Source organism: Clinocottus analis, unplaced genomic scaffold (genome assembly GCF_023055335.1).
Source record: "Clinocottus analis isolate CAN_PGR_092001 unplaced genomic scaffold, fCliAna1.0.p SCAF_4, whole genome shotgun sequence".
NCBI classification, from domain to species: domain Eukaryota; kingdom Metazoa; phylum Chordata; class Actinopteri; order Perciformes; family Cottidae; genus Clinocottus; species Clinocottus analis.
In genome coordinates this window covers 18390071-18403047 of record NW_027176153.1, presented here as the reverse complement: position 1 = coordinate 18403047, position 12977 = coordinate 18390071, and the positions used below count along the sequence as shown (strand labels likewise).

The 12977-nt window shown below is 43.1% G+C and overlaps 1 protein-coding gene across 2 annotated transcripts; it reads left to right on the top strand.

Annotated features, from left to right (window-relative positions):
* Window positions 1-5824: 5824 nt before the first annotated feature.
* spo11 (SPO11 initiator of meiotic double stranded breaks) lies at window positions 5825-12153 on the top strand. Of its 2 annotated transcripts, XR_011079520.1 has the most exons (14): window positions 5825-6005; window positions 6779-6892; window positions 7647-7735; window positions 8123-8189; window positions 8325-8433; window positions 8789-8875; window positions 9043-9079; window positions 9235-9344; window positions 9452-9551; window positions 9954-9991; window positions 10364-10440; window positions 10846-10957; window positions 11361-11504; window positions 11595-11833. XR_011079520.1 is itself a non-coding variant. In XM_068597236.1 (13 exons), exons 1-13 carry the CDS (start codon window positions 5890-5892, stop codon window positions 11712-11714), a joined length of 1176 nt encoding a protein of 391 aa, XP_068453337.1. In that variant the 5' UTR covers window positions 5825-5889; the 3' UTR covers window positions 11715-12153. The 2 variants fall into 2 exon arrangements, 1 of the variants encoding a protein (XP_068453337.1); XM_068597236.1 differs by lacking the exon at window positions 11361-11504 and having other exon boundaries at window positions 11595-12153.
* The last annotated feature ends 824 nt before the right edge of the window (window positions 12154-12977 follow it).

Below are 12977 nucleotides of genomic sequence, written 5' to 3'. Positions count from 1 at the left end.
CCTCCTAAAAAGATTTTCACTGCACAGAGAGTGGAGTTTTAAAGGCTCTGTAGTTGAGATGTTTTAGGGGCTGCAGCTTGCCAGGTGATTTTTTACGACAATAAAATTAGACTTCAATGGCACAGCGAGAGAAGGCTGCCAGACGACTGAAGCTGTGATTGCAACCAGGGGAAGGGAAAGGAGGCAGAGCTTGTCTTGGGGTCTTCTACACTTAGCTCACCTTCCTGTCCATTTAATGTCCGTGTTCTTGTCTTCAAAGGGCCTTGCACTCCTCTCTCTCTCTCTTTTTCTCCAATGACAATTCAACATGGCTTAAAGCCTGAAAGCTTACACAGCCTGCCGCGTCTCGTTCTGTATATCTAATCCTCTATTTGCTTTTAAATGGCCTTTCAGTAGTAGGCTGTAACATATAAACATTTCTATCCGGTGCCTCAGATAGAATCAGCTAATGGCCGCAGGTGTTTACATTACAGCAGTTTCCAGCAGGGGACTTGAAACGGCCCTGCTTTCAGTTAGAACTATACGTCTTCCCCTCTTCCTCTCTCTCTCTCTCGAGCTCCCATTGTTTTACACTCATTCTCTTGCTCTCTCGCCCTTGCTGTAAGGTTGGTGAGGTCGAACCCCACGCCCCTGTCCCACACACACACACACACACACACACACACACTGGTGCTCCTGCAACTACCGCGAGCCCCCTTGGCTCGGCTTGTGCCCAGAGAGGGGCTGACGATGCCGGGGCAGAATAATAGGAACAGACCCCCCTTTGTTTGGGCCTCCATGGGCCCGATGACAGTCACAGTAAACAGTGGGCACAGGCGGAGGAGGCCAGGCCGGGTGAGCTGCACCGAGGGGCCTTCGACAAGGAAAACTAAAGCAGAAAATCAGAACAAATAGCGTTTGAAACTTTAGTCGGCGACACAAAAATAGAAAAAAAAAGCAGCCGAAAGAATGGAGATGATTTCACACTGAACTCAATATTTTGTCTGAGATATAGACGACCACTAAGATATTTAGACACACAGTGATACACACTGTCAAGACGGTTAAGTACTAAAATAAAACATATACACTGATAAGGGCTGCTCTGCAAATGAAGAGAGTGGACACATTTCTGCTTGCAGAGTAAATTACTCGAGAGCAGAACTCTGGTGGCGGCTGTGCAACCATAACGATGAAGTTTCCCCATACGGGCTTACAAAGGTGAGCTCACAAGATCTTTACATGTCACATTTACGATCGGTTGCGTCTTCCTGTCCTTTTTTATCTTAAAGGTTTCAGAAAATTCAACATTTGGCCCGAGGACTTTCGAGTGCACGCATGCACTCTTCCCACAATGATCTAAGGCAATCTGCACAAGTGCACACCTCCCCACTCCAACAGGTCAGAGCACGATACTGAGCTCCACAGGCGACCACACAGCAGCTTTCAACCCCCACGAGAGCACAAGACGATACTTTTCATCTCCGACCTAAAATCGTTCTCTCTTTCTCTGAGTCGGTGCCTTTTCCATCTGCATGCTTATCTCCATTTAGGAGCTCAAAGCATGCGGTCAGAGGTCAGATTAATATTTATTTCATGTGTTGCCTCAGAGAGCAGCAGGCAGCAGTCCTTTGAAGGCCTGTGTGGACGATACTGTAAAACTTTTTTCAGAGTAAACTGACCCTCAAATGAAGCAGTGTGGGGTCGGGGTGCAAGGATAAGAGAGGATGGAAGCACATTTTTTCCCTCCCTCCCCTCACCACCACCACCACCACCCGGTCTGCCCGGTCCTGTCCGCCCTCGTCTACATTTTTGGTGCAACTCCACTGTGTGCACCGCACAAACCAGCGGCCTGTTAAAACAGCCAAACCAGGTGGAGCTGAGCGATTGCAAATGTCCCCCTTCTGGTGTCTCACACTTCCAGAGGCCTCAGAAAACATATGAGACACAGCTGTAAGACAGAAGAAAGAGAGGGAGTGGGAATATGAAACAGCTTCAAAATAGTTCACATCGCGAATCCCATTTAGGTTTTGGGGGGTTTGAAAGCATTTTTTCACGATGTGGATCCATTATTGAATAATTGAATCCAAGTGTTCTCCCCTTATCACATCTATTTAGTTTTAACTTTGGTCAAGTTACACATTACTTCATTTCCCAAGAACTAAGAACTCAAGTTCTGCCAGATGGATTACTTATTTAGCTTCATGGGCTGTTTGCTCATGCTTAGTACTGATAAAACAAATGAGAGGAAATAGATTAGAGGAAAAAAAAAAGACTGTTAGGCTCTCAGCTATAACTAAGGTTCAGAGCCAAATACAAATTGGAACTGGCGAATGCAACCCAATCTGTATTTTATTCTCATTTTCTGTATTATAGGACAAAACAGCGCCGCATGTCAAAATGACAAGCAGATATTTTCTACTGAGGAACACACAATTCTCATATTTTAAATGTGGCACCTTGTAATCCTCCTTGCCATCACTCAGTATGTACTTTTGCGCGTATCCGTCCCGTCACACCTGTGTCTGTCTGCAGTCGGGTGTGACACAATGTAGAGGAACACCAGAGAAGCTCGGCTCTGATTCATAGCTCTCAGCAGTCCAAGCCAGACCCATCAGTTATAGTTGGTGTGACTGACAGTCGGAGATACCGTTTTAGCTAAGCCTACCAAAATGCCTGGCTTAGTAAAGCTTATCCATCGCAGGATGTTATCACTCAAGGCGCTCTGTCACTTGTGTCGTCGGCACGGAGTCCAGGCTTGACACTGAGCCGGTCTCTCCGCCGAGCCGCGTGCTTATCAGCATCCATTACTGAGGTGTGAGGGCCTGATAAAGGTCTGCCCAGCTCAAGACAGAGGTCCCCGGTTTAGATTGCATGTCTCTGCAGAGAGAGGCCTCGCCCCTTTTCGACTGCTGCTCTCACCACTCTGCAGTGCTGTGCTGGTCTGTCAATCAGAGAGGACCCTGGGTGATCAGTCAGCTCCTCTTTAGTGGATGCAGGTCTGAGGAGCCATTAGAGAGGAGATGGAATAGCCAGACTGGCCCAGGCCAAGAGCTGATGAGAAACAGAGGAGCAGGAGAGCCCGAGGAAGAAAGTGGACAGGGTGGGGGGTGGTCGAGGGAAGGGAGGAGGGGGAGCAGGAGGTGGATGTGCTGAACTATGTGGATTGTGAAGGGAGGGCAGCTCTGTTTTCTATTTGTGAGGATTAGGTTGACAGATCTGTATTTAGTTTCTTTGGGCCTCTAGCTGCAGCTAATCCCCCTCACCTGCAGCGAGTGCCCCCACTCTCTTTCCTCTGACCCTGCAGCCCCCTGGCCCCACCTCCCCCAATGCTTCCCCTCCTGCCCAGCACAAACACTCGTCCCGAGACAAGCGCATGACTCGTTGCACTCTGTCTCCTCAGGTTAGGGCCTCACACTCGACACAAATCTCTCCCGGGCCAAAGGAACAGCAGGGGGCTCAGGCTTTCTGGAACAGAAGAAAAAAAGGACCCCCGCAACCTGTGGACTTCCACATGTTATGTTTTTTTTTGTTTTTTTTCGAGCCTGGGTGAGGGGTTGTCCCTCATCGCTTAGAGATAGCAATTACTCAGAAATTAAGAGCCATTACTACGGAAGCAGCTTGTCAAAGCCACTCAAGGGAAAGGGGAACCTTTGGTAAAGCTGCACATTAGGAACTATTCAGGGTCAGGTCAGGGCCACGGACCTCTTCTCTTTAGATCCTGGCTCCCACACACTCTGGCCAGGCCTTCACACTGTGAAAGAAAGACCGCAGTGCCTCCGCAAACACACACAGCATGCCTGCCAGCAATTCTTGAAGGTGGGGGACTTTGGATGACCTAATAGTTTCAGAATCTAAGAACATGTCTCACTTTTAATAATAGATTGACATGACTGCAGCACAATGCAACAAAGAGACTGAAACAGGTTTTGAATGTTGTTGATGAAGCAACAACATGTGAGATCTCCTCAAGGCGTCGTATTCATGTAATGCCAGTTTTATTTTTGGAGCTTAAAGCCGCTGTCATTAGTCAATTACTGTCTGCTACACAATGAGCAACACTTACGACGTCCAACTGACACAGACTGACTCTACACACAATCATCATCAAAAACATGTTAAAAAATTGCTTCTGTGTGGCTGACGGATACAATAGTTTGTTTCACACACAGACACAGAAACACACATTAGGTAGACACACCTTTGAACAAGTAGCAGCAAGAAGGGTCTCATTATTGTGTACTGAAGAACGTGCTAACACCACCAGCAATAGGTCGACACCAATGAGGTACCAACTGGCCCACACACATTTGTCCTCTCAGCAGTGGACGAAGATTGCACATATGCATTGACCTTAAGCTTGAGGAGGAAGACCAGCAGCTTGCGGTCCTTTCCATGCTGCTGTGTGGCTATAACGACATCAGTCAACCTACAACCTGAAAAAACACAAACGGACAGAAAACATCAAGAGAACTGCTTTAATTTAGAAGTGGCAGCGTTACGCAGATCAAAACTGACGAATGACTGTTCACAGAAAGTGTACATTTGCACCAATACCACAAGGTGAAAATGGTTTAGTGCAAGTGAATGTGTTACATTAAAAACTCGGAAGTAATGTGTTACATTAAAAACTCGGAAGTAATGAGGAGTTTGTATACTATATAGGCCTATGGGATGTCAAATACTGCTGCGTAGTATACAATCAATTATACTATCACATGCTGTATATATATATATATATATATATATATATATATATATATATATATATATATATATATATATATATATATATATATATATATATATAAGCCCTGTACTTTGAGCCTTTCATGGAAGAAGTACTCAGATCACTTCAGGCCCAGACTGGCCTAAAGCGCAGGTTAAGAAGAGAAAGAGAGAAGGTGCAGCGGAGCACAATACAAAGAGAAAAGCCCTGAAGGAACGTACAGCTAACAGCTGCAAATTTACAGATATGTTGTTTTTATTAAAACACATTACAAATGCAGAACGTCAAAATATCACAACTGCACTTCCTGAGCAAATGTTATGTTTTGAAGAAATGTCAAAATGGCATCAACACTTCATTTTGCTATGAAAGCAACATGTGTGCACAGCAATAAAATGTTTCTGTGACATTGAAAAGGAGGATCTGTGTAATCTTCTCTGCCAGGTGGAAGTACCTGCAGCTACGCAGAGCGGCTTCATGAGGATGAATACAGTCACAGAGGAGCTGCTCTGAGGAAATACCAGGTGCAGAAGAAAAGACACTTCAAAAGAGAAGATATGTATTCCTGTAGCCTAAATCATGGAGGAACCCTTGAAACTAAAGACAAAAAAAGTCAAATTTACATTTGTTTAAGCTGTTTTGGTGTTCACAAATTAATCTAAAAGACATGTTGGTTGTATAACCAGTAAACAGAAAAATTGAATAGGGCGAACTAGATGGAGTAATTACAAAATGCAAACATATTCTGGTGTGCAAGATCTTTTAAAAAGTGCATTATCTCTGAAATGTAGTTGAGTATTAAAGCATTAAGTAGCAGAACATATAAATACTCAAGTAAAATAAAAGTACAGCGAAAGTGTTTATAAGTAGATAACGTGACTTTCACCACTTCATAAATGAAGGCACAAACAACTTGATTATGCCCTTTGAACTCCACTCAAAAATACTAAATATTTAACATATATGCATGCCATATCGTCTTACCATGTAAAATAAATATGGTGGAAGAGAAGTTATCATATTTTTGTTCAGAGGCCTTTTCGTGTCCATAACACTAACAACGTGAATCCCTCTGGCTTGCGAACCAACTAATCAGTTGGTCTCGCGAGATTTCCATTAAATATGACTACGAGGATATCTACACTCACTCGGCTCGTCTTGCGTTAAAAAACAAAATATAAATGATGACATGCCGTGCATTAGAGCTGTTTTCAGAAATTGACAAGCTTCGAACTGAACTGCTGAACAATGTCGAATTACTGACAGATTCCCTGCGTGTTGAAGAAGAAATTAGCCAGTAAGTTCCGGTCGTTAGCTAACGCGACGTTAGGCTAACGCGGCGTTAAACTCGGTTAGCTAACGTCATTAGTTACAGTAGTGTTGATTTATCAGAGAACATTTTAACACATGAAGTATTAACAAAACAAAAAATGATGCGCCTCAAAAAGTTAGATAGCTAACGTTAGTTAGCTATCTAACTAGTTAGCTGTACATCCGGGTTCCCAGCAAGCTATCCGTGGTGTAATAGTTGCCGCAATAACTGGGTTAGCTAACGTTAGCTAGCTAACTAGTTTGCGGTACATCCGGGTTCCCAGCATGCTAGCCATATTGTAATAGTTGCCGCAACGACTGGTCAAAAGTTTGGCTTCTATCTTGTAAATCTTTAAAGATGTGTTTTATGTTTACTGGTTAAACCACCAACACATCTGTTAGTATTATGTGTAAACACAAACCAAGTTTAAAAACGTTTTCTTTTTTTTCAAATTGGAAAAATGTCTTCGGTTTTAAGAGTTCCTATTGTCATAATAATATTTTGGAATAATTAGTTATTAATGAGGAAGAACAGAGAGCAAACTGTCCCATCATATTCAGTGAATACAAAATATATACAGTTTTCAAAGCAAAATACATTTTGCTTGACAAACTGTTTCTCTGATTTTGCAGAAATTGAACTATACAGTATAAATAAATACTTATAAAATCTTGCAAAAGCGATAAATATTTGAAACTCCATCTGCTAGGTTTTTCGCCAGTCCATCTTTGAAGCCCTGCTGTATCTTTTAATTCCAGCAGGGAAATTTTGACCCGCATTGAAAACGTAATCCTGGGAATAGTGATGAGTCTTTCCAAAGGCGAGGCCCCTGTCCTGGCACTGCCCAACAGATCCAGCTGGGCCAACATCAGGTAACTATTTAAACACGCTGTTGCATGATAAAAAACAAGTTTTACTCGCCCTGAAGACTACACATCTGTCTAAACCTTCTGACCTTTTAAAGGGTAAACACATGCAGTCATGTTGTGTAAAGAAATAAATAAACATTTTTACCTTATTTGGGAAGGTCAGGCCACACAAGATGATCCGATTGCAGTTTAATACACACTCAACTGTTGTGTAAGGGGTGTTGTAAGCAGACTGCACGGGCAAGCAGGTGGTAGAAAAAACAAAATTAAACTTTTGGATCAGAGGAGATTGAAGTTAAAATAACTTCCTGCTGCTTTCAGAAGATGACAGAACGAGAAGGGAGTGAAAAGCTCCGGCCTACACAAACACAACATATACAAAGGGGCTTTAATGTGAATGGGCTGTGGAGACCTGATGCTCGGAAACAAAGCGAACTGTCTGGTCTTGTTTGGATCAAACCTTGCCGCTGCTTAAAGCACATTCTCAGACCTTTTTCAAATGCACGAAGGTTTCCACAGAGGACTGAGGACGCCGAGGTACCTGTGGAGGCCTTCCCACAGGTAGCCCTCAGGGTGGGGAGGGGGGGGGGGGGGATTACAGATGGCTCACAGGTGCGGGAGCTGATTTTCAAAGTTCTAAAAGTAAATGTGGCATCCACAATTTTGTGTATATTTCTTTGATGGCTTCTTTTCTTTCCTTCTTTTAACTCCCTGCACGGGTTTTTCCTTTTTTCTTTGTCATTACTTCCCACTTGAGCTTCGACAGTGCCGTCGGGCTTCACATGAACCCCGGAGGCGCCGTCACCACCATCCGGAGTGACTGTCCGTCGTCTGTCACTAAATTTGGTGAGCAACAACACGTACACCTATGTTGTGTTTCCTCTCTTCTGTTTTTTGACAACCGACATTCCTCCATAGTCAAAACTAGCTTTACAGTTGTACTGTACTTCACGTGGCTTTCATTTCCTTTCATTGTGAACACATTCCTAAAACCGCACAAACGGCAGTAAAAGTCAGACTTAGTTTTAGGTGACAAATTGGCAGAGACGGTATATGATGAAAAAGGCTTTTAGGGATCGGTTTACCATGTGGATTTCCTAATTAAGAACAGAATACGTTTAGGTTTTTTTTCCCCAAGTCCAGTCTTTTTTTTTTTTTTTTTTTTAAAGATGTGATAAGTGAACAAAAAGTGTTTTTGACTCACTGATTTTGTTTTGTTTCTCTGTTTTGAAGCGCAAATCCTCAAGATTTTCCTGGTTGTCTACAAACTTCTGCAGAGCAACTCATTTGCAACCAAAAGGTTTATTAGTTTATTTGTCGTCCGCTCACATTTTATGAGGATCACGAAAGCTATAATTAAAACTCATGTTCTGTACATGTGTTTTTTGTGAATCAGTTTTCCTTTGTTCAATTATTTCTGAATTTGTTTCCACAGAGACATTTATTACAACAACACACAGCTGTTTGGCTCTCAAAAGGCTGTGGATAGCATAGTGGATGATATTTCATGCATGCTAAAGGTTTCGAGGAGATCTCTACATGTGGTAAGCGTGTGTGTCCTCGTTAATGTGAGAGACAGTGCGCCGTGCACGGAACAGAAAAAGAAAACACACACACGCCTCAGACATTAAGACCGTGTGGCAAAATTCCTTTGGCTATGCTTTGTTTTTATTAGTTCAAGTCCCACAGATGAAATCTATTTAGTGCTTTGTGTTTTTTTTAAGCATTTTCTTCTGCTTCATATCTTGGGAAACACCTGTGGAGGGGAGTGAAAAAAAGGTTCCTCTGTTCAAACAGATTGAATTAAAGTTGAAATCAAAAGAGGGTTGTGATAATAATAGCATGCTTTAACTTGTGTGTGTGCGTGTATGTGTATGTGTGTAACTTTTATGTCACCAGTTGGCCACGTCAAAGGGATTAATATCAGGTGCTCTGTGTTATCTGGAGGAGGACGGCACCAGGATTGACTGCCGCTCCAGCTCGACTGTAAGTTCCATCCACGGCTTACTCGGTCTTTGCGTTACTGCGCTGAGAAAACAACGGCTCCACAGGGGGCCGTCTGCTTCCTGCCGAGGCGACACACGATAGTACTACGAGGCTTATGACGGAAACAAATACGTTGAACCGATTTTTATGTCTACGTTTGGTTTCAGGCTGTTGCAGTTTCATCCAACATCCGTGGGATTAGAAGTATCCTTTGTGATTTGTCTTTTGAGGAGTTTTACTGCGTGTGTACCTCCCTGAGAACGTCTTATTTATTTACTTGATGCAGAGTATTGTTTCTGTGCAGAGAGAGAGCTACATAGCTGCAAGCTCTGGGTTGTTTTTCCTTTTATCGTTGGCAGATATTGTATCGTCTGCAAAATTTGTCATGATAGTTGAGAAGGACGCAACATTTCAGAGACTACTGGATGACGACTTCTGCACAAAGATGTCTCCTTGCATCATAATCACAGTGCGTTTTCTTTTATTTATTTTTTTAAATGTGACTTCATAGTCATTCCCAATATCTCACTAAGGCCATTATTCATCTTCCGTATGCTTTGCGTTTGTGTGGGTCAGGGTAAAGGCGTGCCGGACGTGAACAGCAGGCTGATGGTGAGGAAGCTCTGGGACGCGCTGCATGTCCCTGTCTTCGCTCTGGTGGACGCCGACCCTCACGGTACCCGTCGTCCGTCTTGAGCGCAAACCGGTTTCACCTCTCGCACATACCTCACATATTTCCACACGTTTAACGACACTTGGACCGCCCTTTCATCTTCACACACACACACACACGCACACACTGAGGCAAAACGTCCCACTAGGCCAGCAGATGTTAGCACCTGTCCGCTACGTCATGGTGCCTCGTCTGACTCTGATTTCCGTTGGCGTGATCTCGTCCTGGCAGGACGGCTCACTTTCCGTCAGTCTCCGTACCTCTAACCCTTTCCCCATGGCATGGCGAGACACATATGTAATGCTTCGCTTTGTTCTGAGCTCTGGTCCACATTTCGGAGGATAATTGCTCTGGTATGCTGGTGATTGCAGCGTGTCCCGTGTCTCTCCCTCTGATTTTTCCCAGGGATTGAGATCATGTGCATCTACAAGTACGGATCAGTGGTGAGTCCCGCGATGCCACTTATTCCTATACTGACGTATATACTGTATATTATCCAATGCAGCCTGTTCAGTGTCTCACCGTTAGCAATATGTAATTATGCCCCTCTTTTAAGTAAAAAAAAAAAAAAAAAAGCGCAAACCATCCATCCTAAAATATTTAAACTGACATATGGAGGAAAATTGTTGACTGATTGTGTGGCAATATCTTTGTGATGTTTGTTTTAATCCTCCTTGTGTTCATGAACTTCATTGTGAACATGTGCTAGGCATAACCACACTTGTAGGTACACTTGGGCTTATGAGCGTGTTTATTTAAGATACATTATGTGTATGAGCAATTCTTTTGTATGTGTGTGTGTGTATTTTCCACAGTCCATGTCGTTTGAGGCCCACAGTCTGACCGTCCCCAGCATCATGTGGCTGGGCCTCCTCCCCACTGACCTCCAGAGGTTTGGACTCCACATTCGCTACTTCCTACTTCCTCCTCCTGCCTCTAATTGGGATTATATTCTGGGGACATTTGGACTGTTTGTTTTGGTTTCTGTTGCTGTCGCCCTCATTTTTTCGCTTTTCCTCTCAGAAGAGCACTTTGAGTTTTAAGTATACATCCCCTTAAACAAGTTTAGGCCAAAAGGGGCTTTTTTGACATACATTTAATTATAGTCTCCGCTTCTTCTTTTTTTTCACCCCCTCCTATGTTCCTCCTTAAACATTCACATAATAACTCAACGGGACTGTCGAGAATGTGAGGAAATGTACCGAAAAAGACTACGTCCGTCATCTGAACCGCCCGCTGCCTTTCAATTTGGTTATTGTGTGTCGTAAAAAAATTAAATCAACATTTCATTCTTTAGGCTGCGGGTTCCCGAGGAGTCCCTGATCCCCCTCACCAGGAGAGACGAGAGCAAGCTCAGCAGCCTCCTGAAAAGGCCGTACGTAGCCGGCAAACCCGACTGGCAGAAAGAGGTGAGAGAGGAAACCGCTGCAGAATCCACTGAAGTGGCGCAGAAATAAGAGCTAAATAAAGTGTGATGAGGGAAAGTATCTGAAACAAAGCTGAGGATAAAAGAAAGTTCTGTTTTCATCTAATTTTATCGAATTGTATTTGAGTGTTCATTTATTTAGATATAATGTGAGTAGTTCTCATGTCTAAATAAGTTAAATCTGACAATTCTGTTCTGGGTGAGATCAAAAACTTGACTTTTACTTTGCAATCATGTTACTTGATTGCACTAAAACACACAACATCATCAATTAGATGGTTGAGTGTAAACCTTTATTGTGCGACTCTGAATTCTCAATGATCATTTTTCCATTTCACACAACCTTCACCTCCCACTGGTCTGAAAAGCTAAGTGTTCTTCCTCAGAGGTTTCAAACAGTTGTAACGTCTTTGCTGGCATGACACACGCCGCAGGAATGCGCCCGAGAGGACTCTCGGCTCGCCGGTACCGACCGGCGCGAGAGGAGCCACTCACTCTGTTGTGGAGTGGCCGTTGGAGATAAACACCTGGTGATGATTTATTTATGCGTGTTTGCGTGGCCTCCACCCTTCCCGCTCCTTAAAAAAAAAAAAAAAAAACTCGCCCTTTTCTCGCCGTAGATGGAACTGATGCAGCGGAGCAAGGTCAAGGCTGAAATACAGTCCCTCGCAGCCATAGCGCCAGATTTTCTCACCAGCGTCTACCTGCCCAACAAGCTGCGGTACGGGGGCTGGGTGTGAGCCCTGTGCTGCCACTTAGTGGAATAACGGGTGAACTGCGGCCGCTAAACTGAAGACAGATCTGTCCTGCCTGTTGCCCTTGTCAGATGGATTCAAATATTAAATCGGTTTGTAACGTTTCCTCCATTTTATTTTTGATGATTGACTGTTTTCATAATAGTTGAAATGTCTCATCCTATCATTAAAAAACCCTGTCACCCCTTCGACAAGCCAGAACCTGTCTTGTTGGCCTCGTTTATGTTTCCAAGAGGTTGGTTTTTCTTTTGGCCCGCTGTTGCAACGCACTAAGTGGAACGTTTTCATTCATGGAGTTAATTATTGTACAATTGTTTCAGCATTGTGTTGCCTGATTTACAGCCAGTAAACATCATCGCTGTGCCTGTCGGTGCGAAGATAATGTGAGCAGATGAGAGGGGTGATTAAATGTTTTGTGGAATTGGAGCGACTAAGGAGGGTCATTTAATTAGTGCGCAACATTAAAAATCTCACGCTACTGTTCTTTTCGTGAAACCTGTCCTCCAGCAGGTGGAGGCAGTCTTCATTTTTTTTTTCTTTTTTTTTTTCCTCTAAACTCCATTTACTATAACTGTTGCAGTACAAATATCCACACCAGGGTCCATCACAATGATTAGTAATGAACAAAATGGGTGCTGGAAATATTTTGCATAATAATATAATTCACGAAAAAGTTGAAGCTTATAACGTTTATTTTTACACTCAACATTTGAAATTAAGTCTTTTTTGCAAATAAGGTAAAACCAAATGTAAACCACACTAGATGTTTTAAGATCAGTTTTATTGAGAACATAAAGGGGAAACGTGGGTAAAAAAAAAAGTATTCAGATCGAGTAAGAAGTAGAAATGTCACACTATTGCGAGTAAAAAGTCACACTTTTACCTCCAATAAAGGAAGCTTGCTGCATAATGGCCCAAAACGTTTCCCCTCCAGGACTGTGAGAGGGGTGGAGTTATGATTTATTGCAGAAATGGACCTAAACAGAAGTGTACCTGCTATCATTCCCACCTTACACTAAATTAAATACAAAGGAAGAATATATCTGGCTATAAGAATGAACACAATGGACAATCATCTGAAGTTAACACAAACAACTCAAGGTGTGTGTGTGTGCGCGCAACACTTCCTGCTGCTCAGACAGCTCCTCCTCCAGACAGTTATTATACCACTGACCTATCTTATCAAACAGTTCTTACTTATTAAAGTTAAGCTAATGTTAACAGATGTATGCATGTTTTCTAACTAAT